The sequence below is a fragment of the Atractosteus spatula genome, unplaced genomic scaffold (assembly GCF_055471065.1).
Source record: "Atractosteus spatula isolate fAtrSpa1 unplaced genomic scaffold, fAtrSpa1.hap1 Scaffold_106, whole genome shotgun sequence".
NCBI classification, from domain to species: Eukaryota; Metazoa; Chordata; class Actinopteri; order Semionotiformes; family Lepisosteidae; genus Atractosteus; species Atractosteus spatula.
Window position 1 is genome coordinate 50,443 of NW_028296660.1, and position 17,832 is coordinate 68,274.

A 17,832-nucleotide genomic window follows, 5' to 3' on the forward strand; every position below is an offset into this window, starting at 1 on the left:
ACATTATCCCCAGAGCGGAATGGGGGGCGGTGCGGTTCATTGTTGAGCCCACGAGTAACTAAGAGAGAAACCAACAGGTGTCCCGTCGACCCACAGCAGAGAGCTGGCCCTGGACTGCCGGTGTTCTCTTGCTTGAGTGAGAATCGCCTTTCTGTTGAGGATGATGATGATCTAGCGCGCCTGACGACGACAGAACTCGTCGTGGTGTTTTCAGTGGAGACCTGTGCGCCGTCGTACGAGCCGCAGACTCTAAAATCTGGCCCGCCTCCACCTGTCCGGACCACATTTCACAGGTGCGCTCGCGTGTGGGATTCCAGTGGGGCTCGCTGTCGGACCGGAAGGCGTTATGGGGGTGATCGGGTCGGCCCAGTCCGTCACTGGGGTACAGCCCCCCCTCTGTCGCGGACATTTTTACAGCTCGCCGTCTGACCGGAAGGTGTTATGGGGGTGATCGGGTCGGCCCAGTCCGTCCCTGGGGTACAGCACCCTTTTTTGCAGACATTTTTACAGCTCGCTGTCTCAGGAGGGCCGGGACTATCGATAGGGATACCAGTCACCCTGGTGTCTCTCTCTTCTCCCCCCCCCCCCCCCCCGTCCCGCTGGGGAGCGTCACAGGAGCAGACAGACCCGAACCCCCAGATTCAGAGACAGCGGATGACTGACCTCCACCCCTGCCCCTGACTACACTCACCTACACTGTTACACCTGCAGTACTACTCACACCGCTGGTTTTTCTCTCCTCACACTGCTCTGCACTGGCTTGTTTGTTGTTGCTGCTGTTGTGTGTTTGTGTTTTTGGTGATTCCTTTAATGTCTTTGCATCTGAGCACGCGTGCAAGAAAGCACCTCGTTGCGCTTGTGAGAAAGACAGAGGAGCTGAACTGAACCATCGTTGTGCAGCGATTTAAAATGAATGTAGATGATAACTGTGCCTTTCGTGAATGTACAGTAGCTCTGAAACCACACGGCTATGTTATGTCCTGTTGTAAATCTTCCTGGACCGAATTGCAAACTTATTGTGATACAAATACTTTTTGTTTTACTTCTTATGTTATATTTTTATATTGTTATATTAAAAAAAACTTATAGAAACTTCAATCCCATTGGAAACAATACAAAACTGGCCCCTGTATTTGACTTCATCATTATACTGGCACGCTGTTACAGTATATACACAAGAGTCCGCTGTTTGAACATTTTAAAACAGATGTAAAGGCGTGTTTACAGACGATTTCGAGAGGTACAGTGAGGACATGAAAGCTTATCTTTATTTAACAATAAACTTCATTTTATATAGCGCCTTGAAAGGTGGCATCTCAAAGCGCTTTACTCTGTTTAAACATGCACCCCCTGACGATGTGATCGATATGCTTGTTATATGTGTACTCGTGTTCGTATTGAATTTCCTTTTGTGGTTCAGATAAAAACAAAAACAAAGCCAAAACCAAAAAAAACAAAAAACTTCTGAATCAAAAACTCTTGTAAGGAGCCCTTACGCCGAGGCGGTGTGAAAACCAGCGGTTTTATTTCAATTTTATTTAATTTCATTATCAATGAGGCAAATTAGGTTAGTTAACTTCACGGTATTTTGTTTTCCAGTTATTGTTTTGGATTTCAGCCCAACCAGACTTTGGCTCCGTGTCTTGCGATTGTTCTAGTCCTATGGGTACGGACAAAAAAACAACCCTGCCCTCTTCCTGTAATCAAACCCCGGTCGATGAGTTTAGATTTACAAGATAAAATGTGAAAGGTTTTCCCTGTGCGCCCTGAAACTCGAACAAGACGTCCGTGGGCAAGTGTCGAGAAACAGCTCCTGTGTCAAACAGAGCGTTTGGGAGGAGGACACCCGACGTCTGTATTTAAATAGAGAAAATGACAGTTAAACGACCACAGGGGACACATGTCCTCATTCAGCCGCGCAGACACGTCTTCCTCGTCGGGAAAAGGAAGATGTCGCACTACCCGTGCTTCTTTGACAAGAAACGAGCCACGTTTAGCTCCCAGTCCGAAAGACCACACTCCTTTCCGACTGGTGTGGACTCCTGAGACCAGTACCCACTTGTATGTCATATCTGTAATATATCCCGCAGAGTACAAACAGCGTATGAGCGCGTCAGATGTCCTGAGGTGCGGTTTCAGACGCACTGCCCCCAGGAAGTCCAGAGTTGATCTTTCAGGTGTCGTGCAGATAAACTGCAGTTTCTACCGAGTCTTCAGGAGCTTTACAGTATGTGCATCTCCTGAACATCTCCTGCTGCCGGATCTACCGCTGTGATCATGAAGCACCTCCGGTCAGGACAGCGACTCGCCCATCTCTTCCTGTTTGAGTGAAGGGCGTGTGCGAACACAAGCTCCCGGTGGGGGGTTATTTTATCAATCTATCTTGTATGGCGTCTTTCGATTCTAGAGACACTTTACACGCATCAACCCATCGCAGGTCCAGAGCCCAGCTCCTCTGTGGTCAGTCAGTGTCGGTCAGAACACTGTCCCGCAGGTCCAGAGCCCAGCTCCTCTGTGGTCAGTCAGTGTCGGTCAGTACCGTGTCCCTGCAGGTCCAGAGCCGAGCTCCTCTGTGGTCAGTCAGTATCGGTCAGTACTGTGTCCTGCAGGTCTAGAGCCCAGCTCCTCTGTGGTCATTCAGTGTCGGTCAGTACTGTGTCCTGCAGGTCCAGAGCCGAGCTCCTCTGTGGTCAGTCAGTATGGGTCAGTACCGTGTCCCTGCAGGTCCAGAGCCCAGCTCCTCTGTGGTCAGTCAGTGTCGGTCAGTACTGTGTCCTGCAGGTCCAGAGCTGAGCTCCTCTGTGGTCAGTCAGTGTCGGTCAGTACTGTGTTCCGCAGGTCCAGAGCTGAGTAGTGTCTAAGAAATCGAAACTGAAACTGTGGATATGAAGAATAAACAAGTCGTTTACTTTCGTTTCCCCTCCTGTCAAAACCACCACATTCTAGAAACCGGGCTCGGTCACAGAATAGTTTCTGTTCTGAGAATAGTTTTCTCTGCGTTTGATCAGGCGGCCAGCGATGTGCTCAAAGTGTGCTCAGCACTCCAAGCGATCACGTGGAGTTTTATCGGAAACATGCTGAGACTCACGGAGAACCGCACTGAGCTGGCATGGTGACCACATACGACAACCCGTTACACAAGCGTGCTCACACACAACACAGCACAAGGTAGGTATGCCTGCAGTCTGTAAACGCAGAGAGAGAGAGAGACTGCGATAGGTGAACAGATGGACCAGTCTGGGCTGTTGTTTTTTTTCGGGGGGGTGCAGGTAATATAAGCCCAGAGTCAATCATAGTCCAGTCATTCCTGGACGCAACATCTCTCACAGAATGACTGGCACAGATGCTCATCGTGGCTGGTGCAGAGAGAAGCTCCGAACAGCTGATCTTTTCACAGAGGATGAAACACCCAGGTTTCAGACGTTTGTGAGGAGGTATGGGATTGAGGTGGGATTCCCTCTGCAGTGCCGAGGATGTCGTCTGGACTATCTGATCAACGACAGGGGCTACGCTACATTCCGGGGACAGCAGGACCATGTGGACTTCTCACAGGGCAGCAGTGATGAAGCACTTGTCCCTTGCTTTGTCAAATCGCCTGATGGCGGTGGGGAGAAGGGACAGATTGCTGTCGAAAGCAATCCCAGTGCTTCTCCTGGATACAGAAGCGCCCGTCCTTTCGTAAACTCCCACACGTTCCAGCTGTACTCGCCGACGGAGGTGTTGAGCATCGGCTTCCTGGCCGCAGCCAGGCTGGAGAGCGTGGCCATCGACGTGGTCAAGCGCAAGGAGCTCAACACAGTCTACATGCAAACTGCCGACGCCGTCCTGGTGGAGAGGTACAGGGAGAAGATAGCGTTAGAGTCCCTGAGAGGGAGGTGTCAGGTCCCGAAGATCAAGAAGGAAGAAGCTGACGGCAGTAAGAGAGAGAAGAAAAAGGAAACTTCATACAAGACACAGCTGAAAGAAGAACAAGCAGGGGACAACTGTGTGGGCGGAATGGAGAGACTGGCAGTGAAAAACGAGTAGACCCCCCTGTCCGCTCCAGTCAGAAGGTGCAGAACTGCAGGTCAGTGCACAGCCGTCTAGTCACTAGAGCCTCAAGACAGGAAGCTCTGTAACGGAGCGTCTGATGTCCGTTTTAGTCGTTGTGCATAAAACTCCACTTTTTCTAGATAGTATCTACATGGCTCATTTCTGTATTCCATCTCCCTGAGCGAAACTTAAACCCTGAACTTCACTGAGGCACTGATGAGTGATGGACATCAGGGGAGGCAGCGGATTCCTTTCGTGTGAGAGTCTTGAAATGCTTTTAAAGGGCTCTCTTTTTTATTTCTGTGCAGTGAAATGAAACTATTTAGTGATTAATTCCTGTATTGGTGTTCTCTCCATCTCTCTCCTGTTTTCAGTCTCTCTCTCTGCCTCCCTCCCTCTACCTCTCTCCCACCACCCTGAACAGGCACTTCGGAGACCAGTGCCTCCGGTCCCGCTCACCTCCCTGCCTTGGAATCCTCTACAGCTCACCGCCGCCCCCTGCTGGTCGCCGCTGGCCTTTACAGCTCCTGCTGGATGGATCAGAGCCCCCGCAAAGCTACCGCTGTTTAAGCACAACACATCAGTCAAGAAGTGCAGATCTTGATGTGATCCGTTTCTCTCTGCTTTCCTGTGCCTTAATAAAGAAACTGCGATTTTACCCAGCCTGGTTCCATCAGTCTCTGTTCTGCTGCGCTCCTGTCTCTCTCCGACTCAGTATGTTCTAAGGCAGTGGTTCTCAAACTGTGGTACGCGTACCGGCAGTGGTACGTGGAGTGTCGCCAAGTGGTACGCCAAATGACCCTGGAACTGTGTCGTGTGCGCTGAAAAATCGGGACGGGTTGTCATATTTTGTATTTTAATACGTGTCGAAGACGCAGCCTACGTACTGCGATACAGTGCGCGCTAATACTTCAGTGGACACAAGAGATACTCTGTAATTCTATACCACTCTATAGGAATGCGTGCTACGGATGCAAATGACCAATTGTATTTAAAAAAAGCTACTGTATCTCCAGCAAATAGGGAAGTAAGAGAATGTGCGTGATTTTGGAACAATGCCAACGTTGTAAACACGGGAATGCATGGAAATACGCGCTACGAACGCAGGTCATCTTGTGAGCACACGAAAGCGTGAAACCAGAAAAATATTTCAGAACTGTTCTAATTTGAGAAAAATACACCGAGCGTCTCTGTGTTTCGCTCCCATGCGCATGAAATAAAAACTTTAAATAAATACGGAAATACAAACGGAAACGCGGAAAAATGCAGGCTGGCGGATTGCTAAAGCAGGTAAACTACACTATTTTTGAAGAACTTTGTTTGCCGTTGGCAAAAGAGCTGACACGTATTATGTGTAGAGAAAAAGCTGCAAACAGCTCGACCTGCTGCCCCCCTGAAAGACACAGTCATTTATAGAATTATTGAAATGAAGGATTATATCAAAAGTGATATAAGTGATACACTGTTTTTCCACTATGAATATTATTCAGTATTTATACAGGTTTGAATACCGTGTGGTGGAGAAAATAAGCACGTATGTATTATTTTAATGTTGTTTCTCACTACGGCAGCTCCTACAGAGGTTTATTTGAATGTTTACAGTTTGAAAAGGGGCGATTTGACACTTTTTTTTTACTTCTCTGTGTTTCCTCACAAGTTACTCGAGTTCTTACGAGAGAAGGGTTTCAAAACATAAACCAGGCATGCGCGCTATAGGGGGGGCGGGTTTAAGGTTCTGATTGGTCAGAAGTCGCTGGGAATGACAGAGACCTCAACCTATCAGAGGAGCTGTTCCCACAGCCGGGCTATTTGAACCGGTGGGAGGGGGGAGTCGTCATCTTGGCTGCAACTTGTGTTCAGGCGGACAGGTGCTTCACCTGTACTGCAATCAAAGGCGTTTTCATGCAGCTCAGCAAACATTTGCTTTTGCCGTTGCATTTTGCTGGAAAGCCGATAGATTATCGACGTGCTTTGTCATCTTTTAAACTGTTCTAAACGAGAGGTGAATATTTTTAATGGGAAAGAAATGTTCGTTTGCTGTGTGTTGATGTATCTGGTTACAGAGCACAGTTCTGAGGAGTTGGGCTCGTCTGGTGTTTTGTGATGTGTAGTCTCTGGTGTGGCGTTTTGTGGTTTTTGCGGGTAAAAATATTTAACTTTCCGTTGGGCAGTTTGTATCTGAAGTGTTTTGGCGAACGTTGTGATGTTGACTCGTCTATTATACAATAGTTGCACTGCGGTGAAAACAAACATTATGTTCGTCTTTAGTAAGTTATTGGACTTCACCTGCGCTTGCCATATTTTGCAAAACAGTTAATTTATTTGGAAACTGAAAAGTGTAGCGTTGTCAGCAAATACACACCTGTTGTCGGATGTGTGTACTGTGTGCTGTGCAGTGTGTGTCTGTACTTCTTGACAAAGCGATGGGCACTTTCTGATGTTTGAGCTTGGGTCCGTGTTATAAACAACATCCATTTTTTTTTGGTTCAGTTTAAATTTTTATGTCTTGGATAGACTAGGGCTTTAATATTACCGTTCGAAGATAATTAAATCCTACAAGTGAAGTATTTTTGTTGTAAAATGACATTTTCAACCCTGGATATAACAACACCGACCCACAAAAACCACGCAATGCTTTTATAATAGAAAATATTTGTTTGCAGCATTAATTAGCAACAGATGCACACAGCTGCTCTTAAAGTCATCATTAATAAAGGCCCGAACTTGACCAGGTGCTTCACTTTTACTGCAATAAAAAGCGTTTTTCTCCAAGGTAAGGGGAAAAAGTTATGTAACTTCACAAACATTTGCTTTTGCCATTGCGTTTTGCTGGAAAGACGATAAATTATCACCGTGCTTTGTCGTCTTTTAAACTGTTCTCAACGCGAGGCGAATAGTTTTAATGGGGATAAAAAGGATCATTTGCTTTTTGCTGATTGGTTACAAAACAGTTCTGAGAAGTTGAGGTTGTCTTGTGTTTTGTGATGTATAGTCTGTGGTGTTGCTGTGGTTTAGCGGGTGTGTGTGTGTATATATATATTATTCACCCGTTGTGCAGTTTCTGTCTGACGTGCTTTTGTCAGCGTTGCACTGTTGACTCGTTTATTACAAAATAGTTTCACTGCTGGAAAAACAAACAAAACATTAAATAGCGGAAGATGCACACAGCTGCTCTTAAAGTCATCAATAAAACAGGGCTGTGACATTATTTCTTTCAAAGACCATGTTGGTGTTATCCGTGCTGGCATAATGTATATAGTTCATTATATAAAAACAACCGGAAGATGAAAGCAGTCGATTATTTTACTTGTGTTGTGTTTGTAAATCCTTTCATTGTTAAATAAAAAAACATGTATTCAGAGGTCGCTACATTACACCCTCTCAAAACAACAAACAGGTTCTTCTGATGCACATTAACATGAGCGAGAGTCAGAGAGAGTGTAGCTGAGACAGAGGGACTGTTCTCAGTTCTGTTTCTGTCTTGAGTCATTTTCACTCCACAGCTTCTCCCTGAAAACCAGTCCTGCTGGTTTGTTTTACAGGCTTCTCTTATAAATTAACACCTAGACTGTAGATGTGTGCTGTTTCTTAATACTTTATAGGAAAATCTTATCATTTGCAATATGGTGGAGTATGTTTGCAAGCAAGATATCAAAAATTTCAGTCAGAACCAGTGTTTTCTGTACACCTGGTGGAGTTTTGCACGAATGTCGGTTATTGTGTGAGACGTCGGTGTGAAATGGCGAGTGTGGAGTGACCAGGGCAGGTTGGGGTTCTAGTGATGGATGGGGGTGCACCTGCAGGCAGTGGGCTGGTGAGGGCTGTGTCTGTGGGCTCATGTGGTCGTGTCTGTGGACGGGTGTCTCAGAGGGGCCTTCCAGCAGGTTCTCAGGAAGCTCTTCAGGAAGAGAGCCGGCAGAGGTCTGAAGTGGATCTCCTGGACTCGCCCCTGACCGGTCTGCTCCCAGTCCTGGCCTGGACTCTGGGATTCGCTGTGGGATGTGAGTCTTGGGTCAGGAGTCGATGCTCACTCACACTGAGAGACAGACAGGCGCCACGCCAACCCTGCTCCACCTACACACAAACACACAGAGTCCTACACAATTGCAAACTCTGTCCGGGAAGCTCCAGGACAGGTGGGGAGGGACTGGGAATGTGGGGGCTGCTCCCCCTGATGATGGGAAATGGGACCAGGCAGCCAGGACTGGAGAGGGTGCCCCCAGACCTGCAGTTAGAGGACAGGGGGACAGGGGACCCCCCCCCCCCCCCCGTCAGCCAGGCAGGTGAGTGCAGAGCAGGTGAGTCTCTCCTTCGCTGGGTTTCCCTCACAGGTGACGCTGGTCTTCATCGATCCTGCAGGGATCTGATCGGACCAGTCTGGGGTCTACACACTCTGAGGGGGCAGAGCAGGAGTCGTCTCAGGGAGACGGACAGGATGTCCTGACTGCCTTCCTCCTCCTCTTCTCTGCCTGCTGGAGCCTGTGAGGAAGAGGAGGATGACGAAGAGCTACTGATGACCCTGGTCCAGGTGGAGAGGGGATCTCCATCCTTTTGTTGGGGTGTGGGAGGGTGACCTCAGGGTGGTGTCCTGACCTGCTGTCTCTCCCTCAAGATCCTGGTCAGACTGCTGCCTCTAGACTCATGACACATCATAGTCACTGCACTGGGTATTTAATATAATCATCACTGCACTGTTTCCATGATGAGGGACACTCACTGTACTGTGTGTTCATTGTAATAATCACTACACTGTTTATTTAATATAATAACCACTGTACTGTGTGTTCACTAATAATCACTATACTGGGTATTCAGTATAATCATCACTGAACTGTTTTCATAATGAGGGACAATCAATGTACTGTGTGTTCACTGTAATAATCACTGAACTGTGTGTTCATTGTGAGGGACAATCACTGTACTGGGTTTTTACTGTAATAATCACTGTACTGGGTCTTCAGTATAATAATCACTGTACTGGGTGTTCACTGTAATCATCACTATGCTGGGTATTAATAACTGTACTGGGTGTTCACTGTAATCATCACTGCACTGGGTATAAAAAATCACTGTACTGTGTGTTCACTGTAATCATCACTGCACTGGGTATTAATAATCACTGTACTGTGTGTTCACCATAAACATCACTGCACTGAGTGGTAATAATCACTGCACTGTTTATTTAATATAATAATCACTGAACTCTGTTTTCATTGTAAGGGACAATCACTGTACTGGGGGTTTACTGTAATCACCATACTAGGTATTCAGTATAATTGCTTTATTGGGTAATTGATGTTATAGTCACTACTCCATTTTCACTGATGGACAGTTGCTGTACTGGGTATTTACTGTAAAATACTGTAAAAATCACTGTACCAGGTGTTCAGTATAATAAAAACTGTAGTGGGTGTTCACTATGACAGGCAATCACTGTGCTTGGTATTCACTGTAATCATCACTGCACTGGGTGTTCACTGTAATCATCACTATGCTGGGTATTCAGAGTGCTGTCTGTAATTCACTGTACAGATAAATCCTGTTTTTCAGTTGTAGGTGGGCTCCTGAAAGGACTGCTGAGCCCAGAAGGAGTGTGATTAGAGAGGAGGGACAGGTGAGGTGAGCTGTTTACTGTGGCGCAGGGGGACACTGGGGGGCTGTGGCGCAGGGGGACACTGGGAGGAAGAGCTCAGTGTTGTCCCCATGCAGGTACCTCTCACTCATCCCTGCTGCAGCTCTGTGTGATTCACAGGACAGAAGTGTGGCGCTCACAGAGCAGAGGAAGTCAGAAACTCCTGCTGGAGCACCTGACTCAATATTCTGTACAAACCAGGCAGAGAAACAACATGGAGCCCTTTTCTTGGATAGAAACTGTGCAATTCAGTCATCTATTTCTTCTTGATTAATTTTGTGCTGTTTATTTGGAGAAATTGTCTCTAACAGACTTTTTTTTGTGAATAGTTTTACTACAGATTCACTGTACTGGGTATTCACATTAATGGTCAGTCACTTCTACAGTCTCTTGAATATTTACTGGAAACTCACTGTAGTGGTTAGTCACTTTGACAGATATTCACTAAGAAATAACCTCTGTACTGCACTTTCACAAACTAGTAAGTTTCTTACCTCAATAATTACTGACTTGCATATTCACTGTTAATAGTTCAACACTAAACCAGTGTTTTTCCTGAATATTCACTCCACTGGTGGTCCCAGTCTGGTGAGAGCAGGAGGACTGGGGGTACCACTGGAATCCTGAAGGAGAAAAAGTCAAGAGGAAGGACAGACGCCCCAACATCGGAGCTCTCTCCCAGTCGGACACCAGGAGCCCTGACGCCCTCATCCTCTCCCATCGGCTCCATCTTTCCGGTCGTCTCGTCTGGACGTCGGGCTCCAGGATCTCAGGGAAGGTTCCCTCCTCCCAGCCCGGCTCAGGCCTGAGGAGTCTGGAAGATCTGGGAGAAGCCAACAGGAAGAAACTCCTCCTGGACCTCGACTCTGGGACGAGCCCAGCACCTGGACCCCCCCGGAGACTCGGGCTGACCAGGAGGAGGAGCCCAGGGGTGTCACAGTAGTGAAGGGGAGCCCAGGGGTGTCAGAACCTCTGAACGAGGTGAGGAAGGGGAGAGAGAGCCTGTGGACAACACACCTGTTTCTCCAGGACGGGTCTCCAGAACAGCAGCTCTGGACCGGAGCAGTCGGGACTCGGTGGAGCACAGGCTGCCTTCAGGCATGTTTATTCCCAGCAGGAGCCAGGTCAGACCCTGTACCACGCAGGAGAGGGCACCCCCAGACCTGCACAGGACAAGGGGGTGTGTGACTGGTCGTACAAGATGGGACAGGGTACCCCCATCAGCACAGAAGGGTACAAGGTGCCAGACAGGTCGCTCCCTGCCCGCTGAAGCCTGTGAGGATGACGACAACGATGATGATGAAGAGCTGCCCATGCCCCTGGTCCAGGTGGAGAGCTGGACTCCTTCTGTCGGGGTGCCAGGGGGTGACCCTCAGGGCTGTGTCCTGACCTCCTGCTGTCTCTCGCTCACAAGGACCTGTTCAGTGTGCTGTTGACACTACACTCTCGAACCCAAGTCCAACACCAACCTCCAGCACGAGCACAAGGTCAGGTTAGTCCTGTCACTCCTGTGTCACACCCAGGGCTGGAACCCACAACCCTACTAGTGAGAGAGGAGAACTGTTAAAGTTCCATTATGGATATTAGTACATGATGAAATACTGTTCATTTTATTAACGGTAACATTAGTCAAATTAATTTATTAGCAGCACCAGCATTAGAATCTAATTATGCACAACACCACCAGCAGGACCGGAAGAGAGTTCAGACGTCTCTGTTTCATTAACTCTGTGATTCTCAGGTGTAATATTATTGTACGGTTGTCATTATGGTCTGTTTCTCCTGCGATCTTGTCTTGAGAGACGAGTGAAGGTCGGGCTCTGTCTGAGATGACAGAGCCTTCAGACTCCTGAAACAGCTGCTCAGCCTACACCTGCGTCTCCTGCTCTCTGATGTCAACACCAACAAACCACGGGGTCAGGGGTCAAGGGTCAGGAGCGACTCCAGTACACAGCAGATTTCCTGTTTTCCTTAATTTTCCAGGATGTCCAGAGGCTGATGGTGGGAAGACAGGTAGGAGGGTGCTGTTCCCAGCCGAGGGTGAGGGAGACGGAGCCTGAACACTGCAGCACAGGTTCTGAGCATAATGGCCTCTCTCCAGTCGGTAACGCCTGCCTGTGCTCTCCGGTCCGGTGTGCTGTTACTCAGCTGTCTCTCCAGTCAGGCCCTGGAGGGCTGAGGCTCCGTCTGCGAATCCTGGAATAATCCTGCGGTACCCACCCAGCAGTCCCAGGACTGAGCGGACTTGTCTGGGTGCGAGGCCGGGATCTCGTTGGACCCTGCTCTCTGACCCCCAGCTTCTCTCTCTCTGTGTGTCTCATGGAGAGCAGGCTGGGGTCTGCGAAGAGACATTCCTCATGCAGGAACCTGTATAGGATCAATAAAGTGATCTGATCTTACGAGGAGGCCATGAGGGGTAAAATCCAGGGACGGGGAATTCGGGGAGCAGGAGACCTCTCGGACCTCACTCCTGGGGAACGCAGCTCGGAAGGTTCTCCTTCCTCCCGGACGCGGCTCACAGGAAGCGGCTCTCTGGGCTGCTGCTCCGACCACACTTCCCACAATTCCCCGCGCCAAGCGTGGTCCCTCTCTTCCCCGTTCAGGGCTGGCAGAGGAAATCCACAGGGAGGAGGAGGAGGCTGTCAGCGGGACCCTCTGTCCGGGAGTGAGGGTGCGCTGCTCGGACACGCCTCGTCCCTCGTCTTCAAAATGTCCCTGGGGGACGCTCAGCTGTTCCTCCTCTCCTGCCTCTCTTCCTGCAGACGGGGGGGGGGTCTCCTGCTTCTCTTCCTGCAGACAGGGGGAATCCTGGGGATCCCCGAAGGACCCCTCCAGGGGCGAACGTCGACCCCGGCAGCCAGGGGTCCCGATCGGATCCCCGTCTCGGACACGTGCTTCCGAAGCCGGCTCTTCAGGGTCCGACTGAAGCGTCCGACCAGGCCGCCGGTCTCCGGGTGGGAAGGAGACGGATTCCCGGCGGGGTGTGTACTGGCTCCAGTGGTCTGGGAGTGGAACCAGTTCCCTGGTCTGTTCCAGTGTCAGGTGGTACTGCGGCCGCTGGACAGTGTGTTCATGGTCAGACGGGTCTTTGTGTTTCTTCCAGGGGAAGACTTCAGGACCCTGAGTGGCGTGTTCGCAGGCGGGTCCCTGTCCTGCTCCTCTCCAGGTCGGCGCTGGCCGGCGCCCTGTCCCCCTGCTGCTCGATGCCGCCGGTGAGCTGGCACACTGGACAGGACCTGCGGCTCTGACTGGTACCCCTGGAGCGGCCAGGCCAGTGATGGCGTCCGGTGGTTCGTGTCTGGCCCAGGTTCTGGCTGGTCCAGTGTGCGTCCTGTCTTCACACACACACACCTGGGTTAGAGGGGAGCTACAGCGCTGTTTTAATTTCAGGGTGAGAGAGAATCAGCATTGATCAGTGCGTTTCAAACCACGACACGAGTCAAATGTGCACTTTGACTTGGAAAAACCTCCCGTTGACGTTGCAGAATAGACCGAATTTCCAGGTACGTGCGGCGCTGTGTTCTGTAGTTCAGGACGAGGCAGAGAAGTGACCCTATTACACTGTGAACAAGCAGGCCTGCTTTAGTTCAATAGAAAGATGACTCTCCGTTTCAAGATGGGTTTTGCCCACAAATACTACTTGTGAACTCTGCACGTAGATCACGTTTCTGCGGTGAAGTATCTGCTGCACAATCAGTGCTCATTCGCTCATCACTGTGACTAGTGAGCAGGAAGGGCAGCTCCACATCGCGATGCCTGGGAACTCTCGCTCTCGCTCTCGCCCGAGGCCAGAGCAGGAGTTTCCAGCGACGTGGCGACACTTCAGTACTGTCAGAAAATTCACAAATCGGTGCTTAATTTGGAATTTGAAAAATCTTGCGTAATTGTCGATGAATTTTCGTTACAGAGATTTAACAACTGGGTTGAGAAATTGGGACTGCAGTTCATCTTGAAACGAGCTGTTGTGTTAGTTTTCTGTGTGATGAAGCCAGTCGCCCTTCACCACGGAGTCTTCCTCGGCCTCCACAGCCCCTGCTCCCAGTATGTCTCCTCCGGCCCAGTCGCTCCGCTCCCCTGGGCACGGGCGCAGTGCTGGTCTCCTCCGGCCCAGTCGCTCCGCTCCCCTGGGCACGGGCGCGGTGCTGGTCTCCTCCGGCCCAGTCGCTCCGCTCCCCTGGGCACGGGCGCGGTGCTGGTCTCCTCCGGCCCAGTCGCTCCGCTCCCCTGGGCCACAGGCACGGTGCTGGTCTCCTCCGGCCCAGTCGCTCCGCTCCCCTGGGCACGGGCGCGGTGCTGGTCTCCTCCGGCCCAGTCGCTCCGCTCCCCTGGGCACGGGCGCGGTGCTGGTCTCCTCCGGCCCAGTCGCTCCGCTCCCCTGGGCACGGGCGCGGTACTGGTCTCCTCCGGCCCAGTCGCTCCGCTCCCCTGGGCCACAGGCACGGTGCTGGTCTCCTCCGGCCCAGTCGCTCCGCTCCCCTCTCTCTGCGCCTTGTCCTGTCTCCGGGGTCTCAATCGCCCGTAGCACAGGGAGGGAGTTCACCTGGTCTCCTGACCTGGGAGGGTTCTAAACTGGACCCCAGAGAAACAGCTGAGAGCCCTGGACAACATCAAGAACAGCTCCTGGGCCCCAAGCAGACTCTTCAGACCCCCTTCAGGGTGAGAACATGGATGGACTCGGGCGATATAAACCTCTGGAAAGCTGTTCCAGTTCAGGGCTCTGTGGGAAGTGCACCTCGTGTGTGTCTCCTGTGTTCTCCACCATTGTCATTCCAGTCGACCTCATCTCGAACCCTCACGGGACTATGCTGGGACTCCTCTCATCCTGGCTCCTGGGAGCTCGTATTGGGATCTTGTGAGGTGTCCACCAGGATGGGTACGGTGACTCCTCAGTACTACCCTTGGCGAGCCTCGAGCTGTGTCCCTCTGTTCTGACGGTCCTGTCTGCTTTGGGGTCTTCCTCCTGATCTCCATGACCGCAGCGCAGGTCTTCCCAGCGGCTGTGTGCTGTCGGATCTTCCCACAGTCGTCACTGGGAGGAGACCCTCCCCGGAGTTAGAGGATCGCTGGTGTCACCTGGGTGTGTCAGGTGTGGGACGTATCAGAGTACCTTTCACTGGGGGGACGGGACACAAACTGGGGGACTTTCAGTGTCCCTTCTGTCCACATCCAGAGCACACAGGCGCTGTTTCCTTGCTTTCAGGGCCACTGTGGTCTGCAGAGAGCTGCCCTTCTCCTCTACACTCAACAGAGCGGGTTACCGAGCCTGGGAGCTGTCCAGGTCTGAGGTCAGTGGGCACGTCGGTTCACAACACGTATGGGTGGAGATCGGGTATAGGCTGGACTCTTTCTGCTGTATTTTCCTAAATTCTCCAGGATGTCCAGAGGCAGACAGTGGGAAGATGGAGGTGGGATACTCTCTCCTGTCCATCTTAATCCTAATTTTCCAGGATGTCCAGAGGCAGCCAATGGAGAGACAGGTATAGTTGGGAGTTGGGATAGAAGTTGGATGCTTTCTCTGTGATCTTTTCCCTAATTTTCCAGGACGTACTCAAAATTGACAGTGAGAAGATGGGTATATATGAAGATTGAACCTGTTCCCGTATTCTTTCCTACTTTTCCAGGATGTTCTGAGGAAGACAGTGGAGAGACAGGTATGGATGTGAAGATGGAGTGGGGGTTGGGTGCTCTCTTTCCTTTTTTCCCTAGTTTTCCAGGGTGTCCAGAAAAGTCAGGTGGAACACCAGTGTGGATGAAGTGTTAGGATGGAGGTTGACGCTCTGTCCTGTGTTCATTTCTGTAGTTTTCCAGAATGTCCTGAGGCAGACAGTGGGAAGACGACGGGCTGTCCAGAGACAGACAGTGGGAAGACAGGTATGGATGAGGAGTTGGAATGGAGGTTGGATACTCTCTCCTGTCTTTCTTTTCCCTAATTTTCCCAGAGTCCAGAGGCTTCCAATGGGAAGATGGGTATGGATGACGTGTTGGGATTGACATTGGACTGTATTTTTCCAGGTTGTCCAGAGGCAGACAGTGGGAAGACGGGTATGGTAGAGAGTTGGAATGGAGGTGGGATACTCTTTCCTGCCCCACTTTCTCCTAATTTTCCAGTATGTCCAGAGGCAGACAGTGGAGAGATGAGTATGTTTGGGATAGGAGTTGGTTGTTTTCTCTGTAAACTTCTCAAATTTTCCAGGATGTCCAGAGGCAGACAGTGGAGAGACAGGTATGGTTGGGAGTTGGGATAGAAGTTGGATTCTTTCTCTGTGATCTTTTCCCCAGTTTTCCAGGATGTGCTCTAAATTGACAGTGGGAAGAACGGTATGGAGGTAGGATGCTCACTCCTGTCTCTTTTCTCTTATTTTCCAGGATGTCCAGAGGCTGACACTGGGGAGACGGGTATGGATGAAGATTGAACCCTCTCCTCTATTCTTTCCTAATTTTCCAGGATATCCAGAAGAAGAAGTTGATGCTCACCCCCGTCTCTCTTTTCCCTAATTTTCCAGAGGCCAGAGGCTGCCAGTGGGAAGATGGGTATGGATGAGGTGTTGGGGTTGACATTGGACTGTATTTTCCTTAATTTTCCTGGCTGGCCAGAGGCTGACAGTGGGAAGACGGGTATGTATGAAGATTGAACCCTCTCCTGTCTCTGTTTTCCCTATTTTTCCAGGCTGGCCAGAGGCTGCTGGTGGAGAGACGGGTATGGATGGGAATATAGCCTGGGGGTTGATGGTCTCTCCTGTCTTTTTCCAGGTTGTCCAGAGGCGGCCAGTGGGAAGATGGGTATGGCTGGGAGTTGGGATGGAGGTGAGAAGCTCTTTCCTGTCTTTCTCTTCCTCCTTGTGTCGGTCTCTGTGACGTCTCTCTGCCTGTCTCTTGAGCTGTGTCTTTCTCTCAGTCCAGCTGCTTGTGCTCTGTAAAACACTACACTTCTGCAGTATTAAACAGGGCTTTTTGACTGTGGATTGCAGGTTTGATTCCAGAGGGGGACACAATCTTGAACCCCAGAGTGAGGTACTTTGCTCAGATGGACTGTTCTGATCATTATCAGTGGCTGTACTGTAGGGAGTTGAGTGTTGACAATGGTGTACTCCATTCTCGAGAGTATTGTACCTTAATACACTGACACGTCTGTGAGTTGATCTTTCACCTGAGCTGAACTTTGGTACTGAATGATGCACCAGTGTGCTGAATTCTTTCCTATATTATAATTTAATACCCTCACCTGTGTATTATATTCTAATCTCCACTGAGTGTTAATACAAAATAATACTGGTGATACTAAATTGTTTATAGTATACTAAACTCTCTCCTGTCCTGAGCTTTAATTCTTAATGACAGACCTGTGTGCTGAGCTGTCCTGTGGACTGTGCTGTAATACTGAAACCAGCGTGCTGAACTTGTACTTAATTTAATTCTCACATTGACACACGAGTGCTGAACTCTCACCTTTACTGTGCTTTCATACTTAAAAATGTATGCTGAACCTTCACGTGGACTGGACTTTAATACTTAAACCAGTTTGCTGAACTGAGCTTTAATATTCAGTGATACACGTGTGTGCTAAACTGTCACCTATACTGTGCTTTCACACTCGAACCTGTGTGCTGAACTCTCATCTCCACTGTGGTCTAATACAAACTCCAAAGGGCTGCACTGCTGTCTGTGCGGTGTGGTAATACTCCAAACTAGACACTAAACTCTCACCTTCACTGTGTTTTAATTCTCAAACCTCTGTGCTGGGCTCTCAGCTGTACTATACTGATACTCAGCCCTATGTACTGTACTGTAATCCTCAGATAAGTGGACTCACAGGTCTGACTGGTACTATTTTACAATACTCAGACCTGTGTTCTAGACTCTCACCAGTACTGAGCTTTCATACGCAATGATACCTTTGTGTTGAATTTTCACCAGTACTGTACTATAAAACTTAAACCAGTGTGCTGAACTCTCAGTTGTACTGCGCTTCAATACTCAGTGACACACCAGTATGCTGAACTTCCACCTGCAGTGTTCTTTAATACTTGAATCAGTGTGCTACACTCTTACCTTTTACTGAGTTGTAATACCTAATGACACACCTGTGTGCTTCACTCTCACCTTGACTATGTTCAATACTCACACCTGTGTGGTCAGTTCTCACCTGGACTCTAGCTTGTACTGACCTT

At 49.7% G+C, this 17,832-nt stretch overlaps 1 protein-coding gene and 1 long non-coding RNA gene across 3 annotated transcripts; both read left to right on the top strand.

The window, feature by feature from the left end:
* The first annotated feature begins 3,050 nt into the window (after window positions 1-3,050).
* On the top strand, window positions 3,051-4,690 carry LOC148809887 (uncharacterized). Of its 2 annotated transcripts, none has more exons than XM_088909195.1 (2): window positions 3,051-4,066; window positions 4,457-4,690. In XM_088909195.1, exon 1 carries the CDS (start codon window positions 3,331-3,333, stop codon window positions 4,024-4,026), a length of 696 nt encoding a protein of 231 aa, XP_088765321.1. In that variant the 5' UTR covers window positions 3,051-3,330; the 3' UTR covers window positions 4,027-4,066; window positions 4,457-4,690. The 2 variants fall into 2 exon arrangements, with proteins under 2 accessions (XP_088765321.1, XP_088765320.1); XM_088909194.1 differs by having other exon boundaries at window positions 3,052-4,066; window positions 4,407-4,690.
* A 415-nt stretch (window positions 4,691-5,105) lies between these two features.
* LOC148809888 (uncharacterized) lies at window positions 5,106-9,459 on the top strand. Its single transcript, XR_016087139.1, has 2 exons — window positions 5,106-5,322; window positions 8,392-9,459. It is a non-coding gene; the product is annotated as an uncharacterized LOC148809888 (long non-coding RNA).
* The last annotated feature ends 8,373 nt before the right edge of the window (window positions 9,460-17,832 follow it).

Excerpts from the sequence above, each read along its gene's own strand:
- LOC148809887 (XM_088909195.1), top strand. The coding sequence starts at position 3,331 with ATGACTGGCACAGATGCTCATCGTGGCTGGTGCAGAGAGAAGCTCCGA.